The following is a 21,359-nucleotide window of genomic DNA, read 5'->3' on the forward strand; positions in this document are numbered from 1 at the left end:
TCTTCTCTCCCCTTTGGCTTTCTCACGCGAAGCCTTAATAATCGCCTGAGAGAAGGAGCGCCAGAATTATGACTAACAAATGCCGAAGAAAATATCATTTTTTGCCATGGTTTATACGGACGTACCAAGATGACTTCTTTGTGATGCCGTCGCGCCCAGATTGCTCCCAATTTAACGTCCGCGGCACGATCCGCTTTTTTCGCCGAAGAAACAAGGAAACAAAATTAGCGGAAGCTCCGAGATTCGCCTCGCCGCGACGCGCGCAATCGCGAATCATCATTGTGCTATTTGCACAAAGGAGCGATAAGATTAAGGTGGCTCTCTTTCCCACCGTCGAAAATCTCGAGTTAAACCGTAACAACATTTTATCGTCGCCTTGGAAGATAGGCTGATACTGCAAGTTTATTGACAAGTGCGAGATGGAACGACGATACCGGGCGTACTCGTAACTATGGCGTACTATTTACTTAGCGTCCCGCCGTTGGTAGCGGCATGTCAATATCGCGCCAAACGCGACATCCGTATTCGGGAATGGAACCGATATTCGAGAAATCTCATTACACAAATTCGTATTATGTCATCGTACGCAAAAATTTTCGCGATTTAAGAAAATGAAAATAGTCTTACATAGATATATCCAGAGGGCGGGAGTTTGGAGGTTCAAACGCTCCCGAAATTAAAAAAAGTTAAAGTTATGATCTAGCAAATTTAATATTTTGCTCATTCAAAATCAAGAATGAAGAGATAATCTAAGCTCTCAAATATCTAAAAAAACAATTCATTAATAAAAAATTGCTGTTTATGTGTTAATAGAATTGATAATCCTTTTTCCCCTTCCTCGCCGAAAAAATCTTGGATACGCCTATGTAGACTTGATATTATGATACTCCCTACACCTTCTAAACATTATGAAACTATGAATATTTCTTAACTCGCGAAGATGTATCGACAAACGCGCGGGCGATCAGAATACGATTAAATCGTCTTCCGCGTGCGATGAAACGAGGACCGTCGACAATTTTTTTAGTTATCCGCAAAATGACAGCCATTCGGTGAGTATCCATCAGCGATCGTCCAATAAATCGAACCGTGCCCGCGAATTTCCCGTTCTCGCAATGGACGATAATTCGATTCCGTTTACGCAATTTCGCGCGTTCGCGAGTGACGGAACGATCGACGACTCAACGGGTGTCCCAATCGTTTCCCGAGCCGTTTTCGAGCCGTTTCCTCTGCAGCGTGCAAATCGCCGCGCAGGAATCGTAACTCGTTCACCACCTACGAGAGCGGAACGTTTCCTCTCGCTGAACCGGCCGCCGTATGGCGATCGCAATCTTCCGCGGCGACTCGCACACGGTCCCGTGGCGATTTGCTGCGCTTGTAAATTGATCACCGTTGTATACAACTGAAAGTGATCTGCTCGTTAAGTACCGCGGGGCCCCCGCGAAAGACAGCGCTTGGAAAGTGAGGGGGAGAGACGGCCGAGATCGCGATCGAAAAAATAACGAGACGATATATGCGCGATTAATGGCGAAAGTCGCGAACGAGCCGATAGCCGGAAAGAAGTTTTGCTCTCGCCACGCTTCTTTGCCTCGAGCCGATCTTACGCGAGCGACGACGGAACTCGGACGTTGCGTAAGCTTACAGTAGCTCGCTTCCGCTTTGTCGTGTACCAACGGAGATTGGCGAGACGGATTGTGAAATCAAAGTTTGTTTCTCATAATGTTTCGCGTGATGAATAAAATGTCCGATTATTACTATCGTTACTATTAATAGATTTTTTGTGATAGACTTTTACGTGCGAGGTTTTCATGGAGATGTATAAAAATTCGTAATAATTTTGAAATTATATTATAATACAATATTATCGTCAAATGTATAGAATTAAATCCATGAAGTAAGGTCTATCAAATTTGATCAATTGAAAATTAACCAAGCGAGTTACTCGCCTATTCGTTTCAATTTTAATTCGTTAAAATTTCGATCTGTTTATCTCAAGTTTATTTGATAATTAAGCCGCAAACTAATTTTAAAATTAAATTCCCTTATAAATTAAGAAAATTTCATTAATTAAAACAGCAGTAATAGAACGGTATATAATATTTATAATTAAATAATAATCAGTTAAATATTTACGATGTGTTTTTTTTTACTAGCATGGTAAGCGCATAGTTAAACGCTATTCTACGTACTCAATCGGCTCCATTTCTGATGGATGAGAGAACCTTAACGTTCGCAAGAGAAACATCCAATCCACAAAGTCACACCTCACTAAATAGTATTTCCGCTTAGATCGTGCTCGCAGCCCTGGAAATGTCCGACAATCATTATTCTCGCAATTGTATCCGGCACATGAATTCGGCGCCGGATTTTCCGTTCTTGCGGCGGGAGCGCGCGTCCAGTTTTCGCAACGACACCCCGTATATCGTCTGGGAAAATAAATCTTGTGGACACTCACCGGGAGGGAGACTGGACACTGGAGGCTGTCACCGGACACGGGTTGCAGCGACTGCAACAGATCGCGTGCGTGAAAGAGAGGACGGCTATCAATGGCTGCATTATACAATACTCGGTGGTGGTATATACGGCAATACATGTTCGCCGGCGTGAATGCACGAGTATGCGTACTCGCGCTCGCGTGCACCTTGATGTGTGTGTGTGTGTGTGTGTGTGTGTGTGTGTGTGTGTGTGTGTGTGTGTGTGTGTGTACATATAGATACCACCGAACGGGTCCACACCGAATGGGGCGTGCTGTGCGGCAGGTATTGCCGCCAGAAGAGGCTCTCCGGTGCGCATAACCCGTTCACGAGCGAGCGAGAAACAAACGGATGAAACCGATCGTGAACGACGAAGGGAGACGATATATGCGTGCCTGTGCTCCACCCTGTTCTCGGGTTTACTTTTCGACGAGTATTTCGCCGATTAGATATCGCTCTTTTGCAAACACTGCGTTGCGAGCGCGTTCGATTATTGTACGACATATCCCTCTTTCTCCCTCTTTCTCCCTCTCTTCCTCTCCTTTTTTTCACTCTTCATACCTCTGCCGCTCTCTTCCTCCCTTTCACGTATTTATCGATGCCGTCATATACGTGCACTTCGCGTTTCTGTGCCCCCCTCCTCGTCTTGTTTCCCATCGCGAAAACCTCTCTCCCTCCTCTCCGTCGTCCATTCTTCTTTACTCTCTCCTTCCATCTTTCATTCTACGTTCCTCTTTTGATCTCACTCGACCGGATCGACCTGTTCACGTACAGCCGCAATAACTATATCCAGCCCGGGTCTTTTTTCGTTAAGTCGTTCTTACGCAGCTTGAAAATGGATTGACTTATTATAAAATCGTGTCTCCGTCCGTAATTGTCCGCGCGTGCCTGAATACTTAACCCGAACAAATATACAGTATTTTTTTTTCCTGTCATTTACATCGTGTCGCAAAATCCTATTTCTTGTACTGATCATCATGAGTAATTACGTGTTCGACATGTTGTCAAACAAAAGATTCGAGCGAGGCAGTCGATCGCCCGCAATCTCGAGCAGTCATATTTACGAGCGAAATATAAATTATTTCGATAGCATATCAGTATTGAGATGTACAGAAGTGATATCGTGTGCTCTTCGCCGTGACAATTCTTTTCAAGGAACGAAAACGATTGCCCTAACACTTCAGCAAATAGATATCAACCTTCTCTGTTAGATAAAAAGTAGAATGAGAAATGTAAGACGGCGACGGTTTTATGGAGTCTACAATCTATTTGATAATTTTATCAACGTGCGAATTTATATAAATAACATCTATTTCTACCAATGTAGATTAATTTACTCCCTATCTTTTTCTAATTCTCAGAACCAAAACAAATTAAAAAATAAAGTAAACCGAGATTAAAGTTCGTTTACATGTTGATAAATGAGAAATGGGCATAAGAAGTACTATTATACGATTACGTCAACATGATTTCAATTGAAATACGCTTGTAACTATGCGGTCTCAACTATGCGGGCCCGATATAATGGGTACGTGTCGTATTCGCGGACATGGCTACGCGAAGGTGTATCGCGAGGGGAAGCATCGCCGATAAGTCGCATTGGTTTGTAGTCAGACCACGGCGATAGATTTCATAGTAATGTTAAAGGTCTTTATGGGTTCCATTAAGTCACATTGTACACGGGCGAATAGCCGCATCCCGAATGAATAAGCACAATAAGCAGATGCCGTTGGACTCACCGGCTTCGAATCTCCTTCCAGCTGATCGGGTTTACGGCCGTATCGACCCCGTCCACCGTCGTACAATTACGGCGAACATCAGGAAGCGCACCGTCCTGCAGACAGGAAAGAATCTTGGTCAGCTTGACGAACAATGCGAAACGTCATTCCGCGCCGTTTAACCTTTGACAAAGATTCGCGCGTAAGACATCTAGAATTCTATTTCTCTAACGTTCTCACGTATCATCTAAATGTTTCGCGGATTGGATGGATTGTGAACAACTGGTTCTCAAATCCTGTTAAACGCCTGACCCCGATCGCACCTAACTAGCGGATACCGATAATCGAATATCGAAATTTCACGACGCTTATCGTTGCGGACTGAATTCTGCATCAGAATTTTAATCATTTGCAGCGCGTAAATTCATCTTAATTATTTTACTAATTATAATAATATAATCTTGACAAGATGTAATATATTCATTTGACGATAACTAGGAAATCCTCTTGGTATAAGATATGCTAATGTTTCGTTGGCTGCAAATAAATGGATTTCGAATTTAATATTATTACACAAGTGAAGTGGATCGGCGAGATTACTTAATGCAAAATAAAAAAAAGACTTCAGAAACGCACAGTGTTGTGAGATAACAAGAGATAACGTATAAATGCAATGAGATACATTCCTAAGTCACTTAAATTAATAGAAAAAGAATGCGATAAGATAGAACTATTAATCATTTCATCTATTTTCACAGAGCGAATATTATGGAGTAAATATAAATAAAGTTCACGATCGACAGCGAAAGAAAAATAATAAAAAAGAATGATAATCGATTTCCTTTCGATTTCAAGCTTAAGCCATCTTATTATAGATAAGGAATTAAAGACAAAATATTTAAAATATCTATATTACAAAAATTCGCATCTTTATAAAAATATTGTTAAATAATCAATACATGAAAGTTTAAGATATTGTAAATATCAACATCATAACGACCTTCATCCAATTAATGAGAAAAGACATCCCGTTATCTAGAATTCGTTGTATCAGGATCGAAACATCAGATATTTGTGATTGGTTACCTACGGATTCGAAAGATCTCGGAAGAAGACAAAAGAGATGATTATTCAGAAGTAGAAGAAGAGAAGAACCTGGTAGATACGAGATTCCTACGAAGGTAGATACTATGTCATTGTTTTTCTTTCATTTGCTTCTCTCTCTCTCTCTCTCTCTCTCTCTCTCTCTCCTTTCTATGGTTTTCGACTTGAAACGCCAGCATTCCTGCTGCCGCGTGGAATCCGAAGATGTTAAATGAATCGTCTTGAGAAAATATAATGTCCACTAAACATTCTTCTCTCTCCTTCTCTGTAATTTATAACCGTGTAAAAACTATTTAAGTATCTGACAAATGCTTGATGTCATTCCATCAGATATATAGTATACTAGTAGTAAAATTTCATATAGATAAGTGAAATAATAACATTTTATAAATAGAAACTCATTCTTTTTTACAAAGTAAAATATCGTTCTAATCTTTTATTCTGTAATGTCAAATCTTTGTCAAATATTTGAGTTAATTTTATGCGATTAATGTTCCAAAAGACTCGATATACTCTATTCGGACTGGTATTGAAAATCTTATAATCGATAATATTTATTTATTAATATATTATATATTATATTATATTATATTTAATTTAAAAGAGACAAGAAGATTTTCCCATGTCGAAATGCGAACTTTCGAAAAAGATTAAAATTTTATTCTGCATAAAAATCAAATAAAAATAGTAAAAATATTTTATTATTCGAATGGAAGAGAAGTCGTTGGCTTTCACGCACTCCTTTCTCGAAAATTGGAAGGATCGTATCATTTCTCATTCCGGAAGATTGCAAGTAGCGCTCCGCTCTATTAATAGACCGGTCGATCAATTCGCAGGCGCGTCGGCGGGATTTACCTGTGGCACGTGGGCGTTCCTGAGTAGCAAGCAGCCGTAAAGTCGTTAAGTAGCCACTTCGGACTTTAGAATCAAGAGGTGATGGATCATTAGCCCCGAGGATCTTTCCGTAACCTACGGTCTCTGTTGAGCCAATACTGGTTACATGCTTCGACAGGATACCACCGTAAAGCGTGTAATCGTTCAGTCGAGTTTCAACCATCCGTGACATAAAAACGATCGTACGTGCGATCGTGACGTTGCTGAATCGTAACGCGAATTAATTTTCTTTGAAAATTAAACAAATTGCGGGTTGATACGCAATTGTATAACAACGCGATCTTCCATTTTCGAAGATTTTCTTTTTCATCTTTGTGTCTCCTCAAATGAAGTATATCGTACACAGGCATTCGACGTTTTTGGTAGAGAGAAAAATTAAGTATAAAAATATATGGCAGAGAATAAATAGAATAAATGTAGAAACGTGTATAATGATCGGCAAGTAAAAATATATACGACTAAGGTAATCACGCCGCGCTAATACGGCGGTTGATAAATTCACGAGGCGATCTAGCCGTGGGCAAACTACGATTTCTAGGTAGTGAGAAGTCATAAAGACGCTAAATAGCCACTTTCGGCATGGTAAGAAAGTGGTACTAGAGCGCCGGCCTAAGGGTGAGAAGATTGGAGTCAACGGCATACGGAACGCTTCGAGAGAGTACATAAAATCAGCTTGGATTACGCGCAAATGGACGGATAGAGACGGCGCGGAAGTTCGCGATGGAAGCGTCTAGCAATAATGAGAGTTCGATGTGCCAGAGGGGGACCGTCGTGCCGCCGGTATATAAACGGCGTGCGCGTTCCAGTTTATTCCTCGGCATGCCAGGAAGGCGCAACAAATCATCAACGTCACGGTGGTACACCGCCATGGATCGTCTCTTCTTTATGAGCACGGTCGTTACGAAGCATCAAACGCACATCTCGCGATCGAAAGTACCGATCTCACTTTCGTTTCACGACCATATATTTGTCAGCGGTGATCCGAGTCGTCGTAGTTTGCAACGGAGATTATTCAGCCCCGATTTTAGTGCCGATGATATCAATATCTTTAGAATAATCGAGATTGATGATCATCCGGTAGGACGAAAAGGCACGGAATGCCGTGCCTTAGTATAGGTTTACAACGTAACATTAAGAAGGAAATTATGCACGTTTTAAGTGCGCACTTACGCAATGTCGTATTGTAAGTGGCCACGTACACAGGGATACACAGGCAGAAATGTGTGTATGTCGCAATAAACCGTAGAGTAATTAAAATCGGTAATTGAGATAAGGAACCTAATACTGGATTAGATACTGCGTAGTAAAGTAAGATGTAGAAATCGCTTCGCGTCATAGATCTGTCGCAAAGATAGGTAGAATAATGCGTTTTATAAATAGCGATTCATTAGAGAACGGGAAGGTTCGTTGCAAAACAATCAGTACGTATGGATAAATGCCGAATGATCGTTCGATATCGTGTAATATAAAAATTAAAAGCGCGATTGTATGCGTTATGCGAAACAAGTAAACAAGTTATGTTAAAGCAAACAGCTCCCCAGAAAGGTATCGCGTTAAGGTATGCTAATGACATGTGGGTGTTTTCTGGAAATAAGGAAGCATGCAACATACAGACAATCACTTTTGGACACAGTTGCAAGAAACAGATACCTGAGACCGACATAAAATTATAATGGCTCTCTTTGCCCACACATACGCGCAAATTATTATCTAATATATCCTAAAACGCGTTTAAAATTCATTCATGTATTTTCTAATACATTAATATACCTTTCTATTGCTATAAAAAATTACTATTATATGAACATAAAGATATAATGTATATACGTAATAATTGCTATTGCAAATATTTATGTAGATGTCTCGAAATTGTGTAAGAATTGAAACTCAATTCAGAGACAAATATAAGTGGCCAAACTTCAGAATCTGCTGTCAAGTGCCGAGGGCCGCGTCCGATAACGATCGGCACGCTCTTAGCCTTTTTGAATAATGAGTGACGCACCGAAGATTCGAGACGGTCGAAGGACTCGCGGGAATCGGCTTGGAGGAGCCGTGAATGTATGCGATCGGTCAGGTAGGAGTTCAGTGGACGAGCGGTTTGCCGGTTGGAAGGCGAGTCCGAGCCGCTGGAAGGATGCTGGAGAGGCCGAGTGGTGGCGGCACGGCCGGTGTGGTCAGGTGGCTCGCAAGGACGCGGCAGGCCATTCACCCGTTCACCCATTCGCCCCCTCTTGTCCCCTCTTGCCACCGGCTGCTCCCCTCGTCACCGATTATATTATACGTATGCCAGTAGTAACGTATACACAGATACACGCATAAACTCTCTCATCGCGGATATCTCTCTCTTCCTCTCCTCTGACTTGTCACTCTCCTCGGCCATTCTCTCCTCCTCCTGTATCTCTGTGTTTTTCCCCTCTTTCCATCCGCCGAGTCGTCTCCGCTCTAGATCCGAACGCGAGCGCAACCTTAACTAAGTTACCGGTATTTGTACTCCAAGAAATCGCCGGTTACCATACTCCCCCCGTGTAAACACGATAATTGACCCGTTACACTTTGCACCTCGCGCGAACGAGAATTTATTTCTTCGAGGCGATACACACGTACGTGTACCTCCCCCGCGCGAGAAATACAAATAAGATGTAAAGGATATTTTTGTTTCTCATCGTGCTTCGGTCCTCGGTTCGATCAGGATAATATTACACATACGCACGTAAACTCGACGTATTAACGATATATCGTGAAAGTACGGTAAAACTTGTGAAACGTAGAAATTTATAGCGTAATTTCGAGCGGTGTGGAAACGATACTATTAAGGTAACATTATTAGCACTTTATGATTGCGATGTCTATGGAAAATTTAAAGAGAGGCGATGCAAACTATAGACGTAAGATATAAAATGAGAAAAGCATAATGGGAAGCATAATGGAAAAAAACGATGTTGACGTCGAACAATGATTATGCCATGCAGTTCTTCTTTAATTATTTAAACTGCGACATAAAAACTCAAAGCAGGCACGATTGAAACAGGTTTGTCGGGTTTCGGGTCGATTTACCTTTGATTTATTGGCACGGATATTAACGGCGTATCTTGAAGTCTGCATAAATCTTGGAATCCGGAAAAGAAATCGACAGCATTAAATCGGGCCAAGATTTCGCCTCGACAAACGTTCGATAAACGCCTTTCGATCTTCGACACAATAAAATTATCGTTAAATTCACATAATATTTTATGGTAACTGGCAATATTCAAATAGAAATGGAATGTAGAAATAGAATGTATAGTTTACTACAGAGTTTAAAAGAATAATTATTTGAAACGAGCAAAAATGTCACTGGACATTTTGTGTCGCGCTTGTTCGATTTATCTATGCGAATTTATCATTTTATCCGTCACACCCATAAATATCCGCATTTCATCGGGACAAGCGCGAGCAACTTATTATGATCGTGAGAGCCCTTTACGACAGACGAGGCTCGTTAATCGCGCGTTCCCCCGCGGCTGGTATCAGCACCACCGCGTAAAACAGCCCATCGACGACTTGCGACGTCACGTTCACGTTAACATCGAGCAACGCTTGCGGCAATGACGTCACGGATGAAATAATAGACGGCCTCTCGACCTCTCCTTCTCTGCGGTTCTTCCCATCTTCCTCTCTTCAATCGAGGAGTTTCATACGGTACCTTCAGAAATCCTGAAGAATAAGCGAGAGAGAAAGAAAAAGAATGAGAGAGAGAGAGAGAGAGAGGGCGGGGGAGGGGAGAGAAAAAGAGAGAAAACGAGAGGAGGTCCGCTCTCCCGCAGGGAACTAATAACCGGGTTTCACAGGCCTGTCTCTGCTACACACGCGCGTGTACCCGATTCCACCAGCACAAATCAATAGCGAGGATCAGGGGGACGAGGGGTCGGGGGCGGCGATGTAACCCGGGACGGGTTTGCGAGGCGCGCCCGTCAATGCAGGTAGCCGAACGACGAGGCGGCGGCGCGGTGGCTGTTATTAGCTTTCTTTTCTCGTAATATGCGCCCTGTCAGCGGCAGGAAATAAGAAGTATTCCGGCGTAGTTACTTTGTCAGTCGGGAAAGCGACAATAATCGCAGACTCACACCCTAATCTCCCCGTCCCCCTTCCCCTCCCCCGTGCGCGTTCGTCGCCCACTCCCTCTTTATCCTTCGATGTGTTCCGACCCCCCTTTTTTACCTCTTTCTTTCTCCTTCTCCTTCTCTCTTTCTGGAAGAGAAAGAAGGGGTCGCGGGAACCGACTGCCGAGCGCACGCAAGAGTAGAGAAGTCGATTGAACAGAAATTGAATGATTGGAGGCGCGCCTCGAGGGTGCTTGATTGTTCATTCAAACAACAATCGTAATTGCGTTACACGTCGCAGCGGGACGGACGGAGATAGAAGGGGGTTGTTTGAGAAGTACAGAGTAGTCGAAATGGAGAACAACGGTCCGACAGACCGTCGTGAAGATTAAAGTGCTTCGCAAAGTGCGAGCTTGAAATGTCCCATCTATTACATTTATATATCTCAAAATTTGTATGCGTTCCAAATATAACGTAATATAAATCGATGTCGATCCAACTTTTATAGACATACGTATTAGATATTAATTTTTCTGGATAAAATAAAAGTCTCTCGTATCTTGCTTACTGAACCAATGTTTTTTGTCAATTTTTACGGAGAAAATATAACGTTATCAAAGTATTCAAATCGACGAGTTTATTTGATTTATAAATGATGAGAATTCGCATATCGTGGATTCGCGACGAATATTGTATTGGAGATGACTTTTGCACGCCGACGAGTGGCCGAACACATTTTTCGACTTCTCCATTCGGCGTCGCCCTCGATCAGCGGCGCTACGCTAACTTGATTAGCGCCACGAGTCTCTCAAGCACGTTTCGCATCGACGGATTGACGATCGATATCGTTTTTTTTTTTCGCAGTGTACAGACGACGCGTGCCATACGCCGTCATTAGTCCGTCGAGGACCATTTCGCCGTTGGATGCGACGTTCTTGTTTCCGTTCGACTCGACTTCGCCTCGTTTAATTGTGCCACGGCGTTCTGGTCACGCGTGATTTGCTCGAGCGCAAGAAAATGCCAGTTTAATAGCCCTTATTTATTTGTGCGGTTGATTTTCCGTTATGCACGAGTACATATCTTTGATTATATTTGTTACGTGTTAAGAATTTATATACGATAGATCTTATCGCTATTTTTAATCTCGGACCTTTCAATAAACTTGGTATCATGGTTTTCTCTTGAAAAAAAAAAAGTTTCGCTTTGTTCCCATATCACCTATAAATTTAAATAACAACAAAACAGGCAAAAAAAGGTAAAAATATTCTCTTCGCGATGGCCGATCATATTACAGGTTTTTCGTCTTACATTGATCGTATTTGATAGACAGGCAAGAATAAAAGCTCGTAAATTACACAGTTTCGCAATCGCTCGCTTCGTGGATTATCCGCGGTTTCACCGCGATGTGGCACTCTCTGGCATCGCATTGAGCTAGGCTCAACTTGCAAATTATGAGGCCGGCTACTTCGCCAGTCTCTCGAAATCGACATATTGCTTCGGCGCGACGTATGTACCTCAAGACTCCTCGAACAAACGCCGTCCGACATAAAGGAGGAGGCGAGGAGGAAACTAATGATTTGCTCAGTTAATATTTGTTCAGCTATATGTTCCTTTTCGAGTCGCTTCCTAAATCGAGGTTGACGCATTGTTACTGCCGTACGTTGTGATTAACATAATAATGCAAACACAATGACACGGCGAGCTTGACGGCCCGGGCACTGTTTGAGCAGGTGAAAATTCCACCATGGCCGCGCACAGTTGCGTAGGCGCCGATATGCGTTGAAACGTGCAAGGCTTCTCCAGAATCGCATATATGCGTCCGCATACGTGTATACACGTCGCGCGTATAACGAGTAACAATTGTTTTCTAATTTAATTAGTAGAACCTCGCGAATCTCCGTCGCGACCATCATCCACGAAAGAACGATTCACATACTCGCTTTCTTCGCCATTTCTCTTATCTCTAGTTCTTGGCCTTCATCTAACATTGGCTCGTTTGCTAAATGTACATAGGCAGTGCACATAGACACACTATACATAGGCAGCTGTTATATAAAAATCTTCATTGCCAGACGGGCGAAATAGATTCCGGCTAATGTTAGAAATGATGCGTCTGCCGTTGTGTTGACTCAATCAGAGACATAAATTCGTAGGTCGTCATTTGACGGCAAAGGTTTGTGAACTTTGAAGTGCTATTTGCGCCGCGCGAAGGTATCAATTTATCCTAACACATGTGCATCTCGTGTCAACAACGTCGGAAACACAGTGGCCTTACGATTTCGATTCTAAAGTACGACGATGCTCTGCGATATATCGATAAAAAAACGATCAGGTCGTGGCTCAAAGAGCGGCTTTTATCTCCCGCTGAATGCCTCGGTTGCCGAGAAAAATGTATACCGGAGATTTCTCATTTCCAGGTAATTAATTTACAATGAACCGGACGAAAGGGGAGCTAATCCTTGTTGCGAGGGTTATTTATGGAGTCGAGCCTCCATTGAGATCACTGTCTGCTCCTTCCGTGAAGAACAAACGTTCGGCCAAAAGGATCGTTCTTTCTTCCGCAACGGAAATTTTGCCAAACCGCACTCGGATTATAATAAAATGTCTTTTTTACATCTTAAAAAAGTTTCGATAAAATTTATCTTCTAATAAGAAATAATTCACGATCACAAGAAAAGGAGCAGCTCACTTTATTGCTTTGAGCTATTAAATTTTGTAACTATAGATTTCAGAGAAAGCGATTAGATTATCAAATTGTAACAGGAATATCTCTTTTTATCTCTTTATCCAATAGTAAATTGCTAAAAGAACAGAAAGAAAAAACAAATTGAACTCGTGCTCGGAACAATTCCTGATGATGCTCTACGGTGGGATGGCAATCAGTACGGGTTCCGAAACAGGTGCACAGACGGCGGCGCACTTAATCGTAAAAAATAATTACGAACAGACGCGGAGGAAAAGAGCGCGAACGGAGAAAAAGCATGCAGTCCGGATACAGACCGGAAAATGACAATCACTAGGCGCGGAGCCGTTTCCTCTGTCTGACGTCAATCTAGTCGGTCGGAGGCTTACTGCGTTTCGCGGGGGAACAAGCGGAGAAACAGGGGTGGCTTTAGCGGCAGAGAGGTTGGAGAGAGAGAGAGAGTCTCCGGCACATTCGCCCTTCGTCAATTTACCGGCCGATCTTCTCTCAGCCAGGGTTGAAATTTCATCGACCTTCGAGTGCAAGAGAGTATATCTCTCCCCCTCGCCCTCTCACCTTCGTTCCATCGGCTGCTCCAACCCCGCCTTCGTAACTGCGCTCGTGCTCGCTCTCGTCATTCGATAATCGTCCCGTCGACGGGGCGTCTCGACAGGTGTCCACCAAGGACACCTCGTCCGATCCCCGAGTGTCTCTTCACGCGATGGCGTCGCAGGTGACGTAACTCGCATACCAGCGTGACTTCGCGCGTACTTCACATTTACGATGCCCATGGTCTCGCTTACGACGAGATATAAATGTATACTCGCAAAGTCGCTATCTACCAACGAGAGAGCGTAAGGTACACGACACTCATCGGTTCTACTAACGTGATGTCGCTCAGGGTGGACACATAATCCTTCTTCCATCTTTGATAAGAGCAGACGAAGTGGCTGTAATTACGTGTTAAGCTCTTTTTCACGTTCGCTAGTTAACTTTGGCAGCCGAGTAGATTAGGTTTAGCTTAAATACATACATATATAATACATACATAAATACACACACATATACATACATACCCACCCACACACACACACACACACACACACACACACACACACACACACACACACACACACACACACACACACACACACGCACGCACGCACACGCACACACACACACACACGCACACGCACACACACACATACATATATATATATATATATATATACATAGATATATATACTCGAATATTATGCCTTCGTTTTTTGATATTTTTTTTAACAGATCGTAAAAGTTTTAGCTAATTGTAAATTGTTATTAATTTATTGTGTAAAAAAAATTTCACGACTTCTTCAATTTTATTTTTAAAAATGCCTAACATTTCTTCATTATTCTTATCACATATTTTTTAATGCTTTTTATGTACATCAAGATATATATATGAGTTAAAATAAGCGATTTTTATGAAAGTATAAATTTAACGATGTATATGCAATACAAATCACGTTTCCAATGGTCAATTTTATCTAAATCTTAATGAAACATAAATATTAATTAACACTCTATATGAATAACTTATTTTGCACGTTATTATATTTTTAATTAGATTAACAAATACAATATTAATTGTGAAAAAGAAATCAGATATGTGAACTTATTAAAACTTTATCTTAAAGTTCATTAAACGAATGTATTTATTTAATGCGATATGACCAGTAGAGTGGATAGTTTTATGAATAAAACATCAGTATTATGTCAAGTTTTGTATATTCTGCAAAAGACATGCCTTAATAGCGTTGGTGATAGATTGTCATTAGCGATAAGTATCATTTATAACATACACATGTTATTATATACAAATAGAGAAAGAATGAGTCATTCTTTTTTATATAAGTAAGTTTTATATAAATTACATGAAAAATTATTCACGTTTGTATCTGCTGTATTTTTGATCATTTTAACTATCGATCAAAGTCAAGGATTTTATTAAATGATTAATCATTAAAAAAAAATCAAGTATATACAAGTAACAAATTATAATGAAAATAGAAGAGATGAAGAAAATTAAATCAATGCAAAAAATATAAGTAATTCATTTAGAAAAACAATGTTTCAATTAAAATTAAAATAATAGAAAAATGTTTTAAAGATTAATACACTGAAATATATTCAAACTATAGAAAAATTGGACAAGATAACAAAATATTGTACAAAACAGTATAGTAAAGGGTAAGCTAAACGAACTATAGAATGTAAGCAAATACAGAATCTATTTAATAAGAAACTACGGATCAGTATTTGAATTATGCCACGAGGTAACTTTTCTCTACACGGGCAAATAATTCATTTACATTTGATAGCTCCGTTGCTGTTCTTTCGCCACTCGGTGGAAACGCGTCTCTATAGATAAAACATCGTGCGGCAGGTGGATAGCGTATAATACCTTGAATCAACTTACTACGCTTATTGTCCATTGCTTTCTCAGCCAGTCGAGGCGATAATCAAAACCGTTGTTGGTCGCGCGCTAGTTTCTCGTATAATGAAGGCAGTGCCATGGCACGTTGTTCGCGTTTAAAAGTCCAGGAGCAGTTCCTTATTAGTTATTAGTATATATGCTCCGGCAAGGAGCAAATGAAATGGTTTACAAACGCGAGAGCAAGAATAGAGACGGAGTCTTGAATGGGGCCTTTGAATTACTGGTGGCCGCTTGTTTTGTATAGACACATAATGTATACGTATTCACGCAAACCCGCTCGTTTGTGCCTCGCCCGTGCACAATGTGTATATATGCGATATTCGGTGTGTGCATGTACATGCGGTGTGTCTCGACCAGTAATATATAAGTATGGCAGTGCGAGTCCGCTTGCGCGAACTTATACACGCGGATCCGTGCAAAGGGCAGATACGAGAGGTTGGCCATTTCCACCACCAGCATCATCCACCGTTGCGGTCCTTCCGTCGCCTTTATCACCTTTTTCACAAACTTCCCATCCCAATCTCTCGCAATCTTCAGAAAAGTCTCGCGCCGAGTCGTACGCCCTGTCATCTTCTGAAAAGAATAATCTCTCTCTCTCTCTCTCTCTCTCTCTCTCTCTCTCTCTCTCTCTCTCTCTCTCTCTCTCTGAAACATTAGCAATTCTATGATTGCCACCTTTATTTATACGCGCCGTTCTTGCCACCGGCTCTCCTCTATTCGCGTTCTCGCGCAATGCACACACGCAACACACGGACGCTGGGCGCGTGTACATAGATACCGAATGCTTCAGAATTACCAGCTTCTCCTTTATAATTTTTCAACAAGCACAAACAGATAATCTTCCCTCTGAAGGAATATTATCATCAATTGAATTCTACATCTCTTTATCGTTAATAAGTTTGAAAAGACTCGTTTATTTCTAGATATTCGAGGCTTAAAGCGCTATCTCTCTCTCTCTCTCTCCGGTCCCTTCAAGGGATAATTCTGTACCATCCCGTACAGTTATGTAACGCGGCGCACAGGGTGGAAAGAAAGCCCGACATCGCGGGTGGAGAAGCCGCGACGGTGTGGCGGCGCGGACGTCGCCTTGTTACAAAATACTTTAATTAATGACTCCTCGGAACAAATTTACCTTCATTATTAGCACATTCATGCCGGGCGACGCGGTCGCGCCGCGTACGTGAACGCGCGCACGCAACACGTGTATCCGAGAGGCACAAAGCCGGCATTGTGTAGAGCCACTCATAAAAGACGCCTGTTCTTGCGCGGGCTTTAAATAATTCAATTCACCGAATGCTCTTCCTCCGTCGACCGCATCGTTGCCTTTTGCTGCCTTCTCGCCGGAAGAAGCGCAACGCGAAAAATGGAGGAGGATAGCGACGTTATGAAAAAGAGGGAAAGACGGATAGCGGAAGAAAGAAGCACGAGATACATCATAAAGACACCCTGAATGATGTTAGAACATGTTAGGTGGTCTGCTTACGACTGGACTAGGCAACGTCGTTAAAATTATTAATCGATTATGCTTAAAAAGCGAGCTAAAGCGTGAATGAAAATGAAGATATAACTTTCTAAATTACGTTGCGAGATATTTATGATAAATCTCAAGCGTTTGGTTATTATTTTGGATGTAATCAACCATCCTCGTATATATCATACATTGTCGTGGAATTTTGTAATTCGTTTTCTAGCGAGATAATGAACAGGATCTCAAACAGGTGATAGATTTGACACACTTAACTTTAACGGATCGTACCAATACTATTTTCTACAACGGGCACTGCGTAATTGCAAGTTAAAAACGAAATCGTACCGAGACGAGTAAATGCCCAGCAAAAGCTTACAAGATGAATACCGAACAACGTGTACAATAGCTCTTCTGTTCGTATCCTTCGTACGTCTAGACTAGAGAGTTAATAAAGCGTGTAAAGAGAAAAGACTGACAACATGCTCGTTTCTTATCCGAGCTAATTATTCACGCGTGCTTAAGAAATGAGGTTCGAAAAACCGCTGAAACGGTACTATGTGTTCCAAGAACATTTCAGTTTCAGAAATGTTCAGAAATACATATTACATTAAATATATGTTACGTAATGTTTCTTTGCACGTATCTTTTTTAGAAATAGAATGAAAAAAGTAATACATATTATAATTTCATTTTCCTCTGCACGTTTATACAATTACAAATCTCCGAGAGGAACGTGTTTCGTATGCTTCTAAAAACCTTTTCTGCATCGTCATACACAGTATCCCCTAAACAAGTGCTCTCAAAACGGACGTTTCGCCGCGGAGAAAGTCTTGTCGGCCGCGGTTAAGGGAACGAGTGAAGCGATCCGGAGGCGCGCGCGTTTTCCGGGATTGCGGCGACTGCCGCGAGAAAAAGGGTGAGCAGCGTGGACGGAATGGAGATGAGCGGCACAGGCAAGAAGCGAGTCCAGGCAAGATAGAACGGCAGCGATGGTTTGCGAGGGCGGAAGGGGGAGTTGGTGAGTCGCGGAGACGGAAGAAGAGGAGCGCAAGAGGATGAACGCGGAGCGGAGGGCAAGGAAAGGAAGACACTACACGAAGCGGAGCGGAGCATCGGGAGCGGAGTACAAGAGCGTGCATCGGCTCGAGGCGAGGGAGAAGAGGCCGAGTCGAGCCGAGCCTTCGCTCGTTCCGGCCTCTAGCCAGACAAACGGCCCTTCGCCCGGCGCAGAAGTCGCGCGCTTTTTGCGGCGCTCGTTCAAGTTTACATTTACGGACTGATCCCCTTACCCGTTGTCACCGGCGGACGCTCCGCTCCGCTCGTTTGTTCGCTCGCTCGCTCGCTCGCTCGCACTGTCGGCTTGTATGCAGATGCACTTGTCGGCATCGCCAGTGATTATCGCGGCTTGCGGCGTACGAGTCCGCTCGCCCTATTTAACGAGAACAATGCCCTGCCGGGCGTGAGGATATTAATGCGTGACTTCTGTCCAGCTCGATAGAAAGGCAGGGCGGCGCAGACCCGGCTCGGCCACAGGTGTCGCGGCTCAATGATAATTGGGCGGGGAAACTGTCGTGCGTCAAGCGACGAGTATGGCCTTCTGGTGCTCGCAACCCTTTCCAGTCGCGTGCACGCGCGATTAAAATATGTAAACGCCGACAAGGGTGTCTCGATTGCACGACGCGAATGAATTGCTTAGGCGTCACAACGGAAAATTGCATGACTGAACATCATCTCCAATAAAAATCATTAGATCTAATCGCTAGAAACGCTAGAACGCAACTTGGTAAAATTTAATGGTGGATCTATTATTTTTTTGAGATTCCAATTTATATACACGTACAAGTTTATATAATGAAATAAGTCGTTTGTTCAAGTTTCCTGACTAATAGACTGTGGTTGAATATTTTAGTTCCCGTTATGTTCATTGCAGATGCTTAATAGTTTCGAAGTTGCCGGCGCAAGATGAAAAAAATCTTGTTACGTCTTTTTCTCCAAACATTGCAGTAATCATTTCCGCTTTGTACGTTTTCACCGGAAACATCAAGCGATGTAATGTTTATAATAAATGTCGCGTTGCTTTCTTATAAATTTGAACTATCGATTTATGAATATCGCTTCACAGCAATTGCATCTGATAAAATAAGCTTAATTAATATGTTAATTTCTATTAGAAGTAATCTATTTGCATAAAGAAATAGAAATGCCCGATACTAAAGCGAGAAACACGATAATAAAACTAATTAAATGTTTCACTTTCTATCGAATAAATTGAAGGAAGCAAAATTCGCAATTGCGTTGATAAAAATAAATTTCGCATAATTTGTAAATAATTTGTAACATAATTTTAATAATATGTTTCGGTTTTTTATTGTTCTATTTTAGACATTTCATGTTCCAAGAAAAACTTATTAGAAAACCTTCAGAACGTTAATTAGTTATCGGTGTAAAAAAATGCACAGAATGATATGCGATATGCAATATGCAAAGTAAAACAGGCGATAAACAAGTCGTTACTGTAAAATAGATATTCGAATAGTAAATCCTTGTGTAACACGAAAATGTTTAACTTTCTTTACTGCATAAGAATTTCGATCTCAATTAAATGTCAAGAAATTAATATTTCATGAATAATTCGTTTTCTATTTTATAGAATATAAATATGACTCAAAATATCAGTTAAGATCGAGTCTACGATGATTTTTTTTCAGAAAGAAACAGGAATGATATAAGAATGATATAAGAAAACAACAAACATATTGTTTGTTATGCATATAAAAATTGTTTGTTAATTTTATAGATATATCACGCATATAATTTTTCCTCGAAATCCAAATTTAAGCAATTGACAAAGTTAAATAAGATTATTAATCAACAATTTTATTGATTTTTTTTTTACTTATTCATTTCATTTTTAATTTAAATTTCACAACTAAAGATTTATATATCTTCTTTTGCATTTCCTTATATAATTTAGAGATTTCATAATTCCTTATATAATTTAGAGATTTCAAGTTTAGAGATTTCAAAACAACATTTTTAAACATGTTAAAGTATTAAAAGAAGAAAAAATATAAAGCTTTAGTAAGCTTGTCATTTTGGCACATCTAAAATACTTACGAATGATGTTATCTCTTATTTTATATTTGCTAATGATTAGAATGCGAAAAGAATGACATTGTAAAAAAAGGATAGTAGTACATGATGAATCGGCAGGTGGAGTGGAATTAGTAAAGAACGAAGAGCTTGCTGCCCGTCAATTACATAATCAACGACTGATATCGACGATGATAATGCGTAACGAGTGGCGAGCCAACGGGCTGTGGTGCCTCCGAACTGGTTTGAGGGTGTACAATTCTTTTTCGTCCCCTCTTGCTCGAACGAAAGGAAATAAAAATGCGATTCGCGTCAGCAAAGAGTCAAGTTGTCGGTCGGACTTTTTATTTACTTTATTATAGGCTGCGCTAACGGTATCGGTCGCATCAGCGCCGTCTTGTTGCCCTCTTCTTTCGCCTTTTTACGAATATCCGATAATTGCGTCTCTCGAGTGGCGGCGATGCGGCGAGGATCTAATATTTGCTTTCCTTTCCAGACAACAACTTTGGATAATTGCTAGTATTTACTTGCCGTAATCCATAAACGAGGTCGAACATTTAATAAATATTGTTTAGAGAGATGCAAAATTAGATGCAAAATGTAAAAAAATTATATAATAACCTAATTATATAATAATATATTCGATATTTTAAATATTAAATTTCAATTTTTACTTTTTTTTTAGAGGAGCATTTATATAACATATTATACAATTATTGTTTGGTCTGACGAGACTTATTTAAAAGAATTTCGAAGATGAGAATTATAAAATATCGAAGATAAATCATAAATTTATAAAGTATTATTTTTATGTCACGTCTCTTTGACGGAATATCTTTGGTCTGCTTTATTTCTGCTTTATTTCAGAAATGCGACTAAGAAATATTGTTTCTGTCCATGAATCGTGCATAATGTATTATTTAAAGACATTTATTTTCTATGGAATCCATGAAATCATTATGAAAATATCTGTCAGTCGTTATTGTCTAGGAAAACACATAAAAGAATATAACGCAATGCATTAACAGTTACATATTTAGTCTTGGCGACGTAACTCATTGATTCAAATTCAATTTTTGCATGAAACTTTGTCTGTTTCGCATGACGTTAAGACATTAAGTCATTTAAATCATTTACGTTTCAAATATAATACAAGTATACGGAATTCTTTACATAAGAAATATCTTTTTCAAGTCGTCTCGCCGCATATTCATGTGCGCATATCATCGCATATTTCTTTGTGAATGTAAAAATAATACACTGTAATAGTTTTAGTAATTTCGAAATATGTTACATCGTTATGTCACGTCTATTATACTTAATAATTAACCGAAAACTATCTTTTATTCAAACGCGACGTATTGACG

The 21,359-nt window shown here is 40.8% G+C and overlaps 1 protein-coding gene across 7 annotated transcripts in view; it reads right to left on the reverse strand.

Moving 5' to 3' along the window:
- Sox102F (transcription factor Sox102F) overlaps nt 1–21,359 on the reverse strand; it is a 236,738-nt gene that overhangs the window by 103,250 nt on the left and 112,129 nt on the right. For 6 of the 7 annotated variants that reach the window (XM_089070503.1, XM_089070508.1, XM_089070507.1 and 3 more), the window contains one exon: nt 4,214–4,308. In XM_089070503.1, the coding sequence (XP_088926629.1) occupies nt 4,214–4,308 (95 nt within the window). Of the gene's footprint in view, nt 1–2,189; nt 2,305–2,455; nt 2,523–4,213; nt 4,309–21,359 lie in introns of those variants that run through there. The other variant, XM_089070504.1, reaches the window with a different exon arrangement.

Source organism: Pogonomyrmex barbatus, unplaced genomic scaffold, assembly GCF_055798465.1.
Source record: "Pogonomyrmex barbatus isolate J1 unplaced genomic scaffold, ASM5579846v1 scaffold10, whole genome shotgun sequence".
NCBI lineage: Eukaryota > Metazoa > Arthropoda > Insecta > Hymenoptera > Formicidae > Pogonomyrmex > Pogonomyrmex barbatus.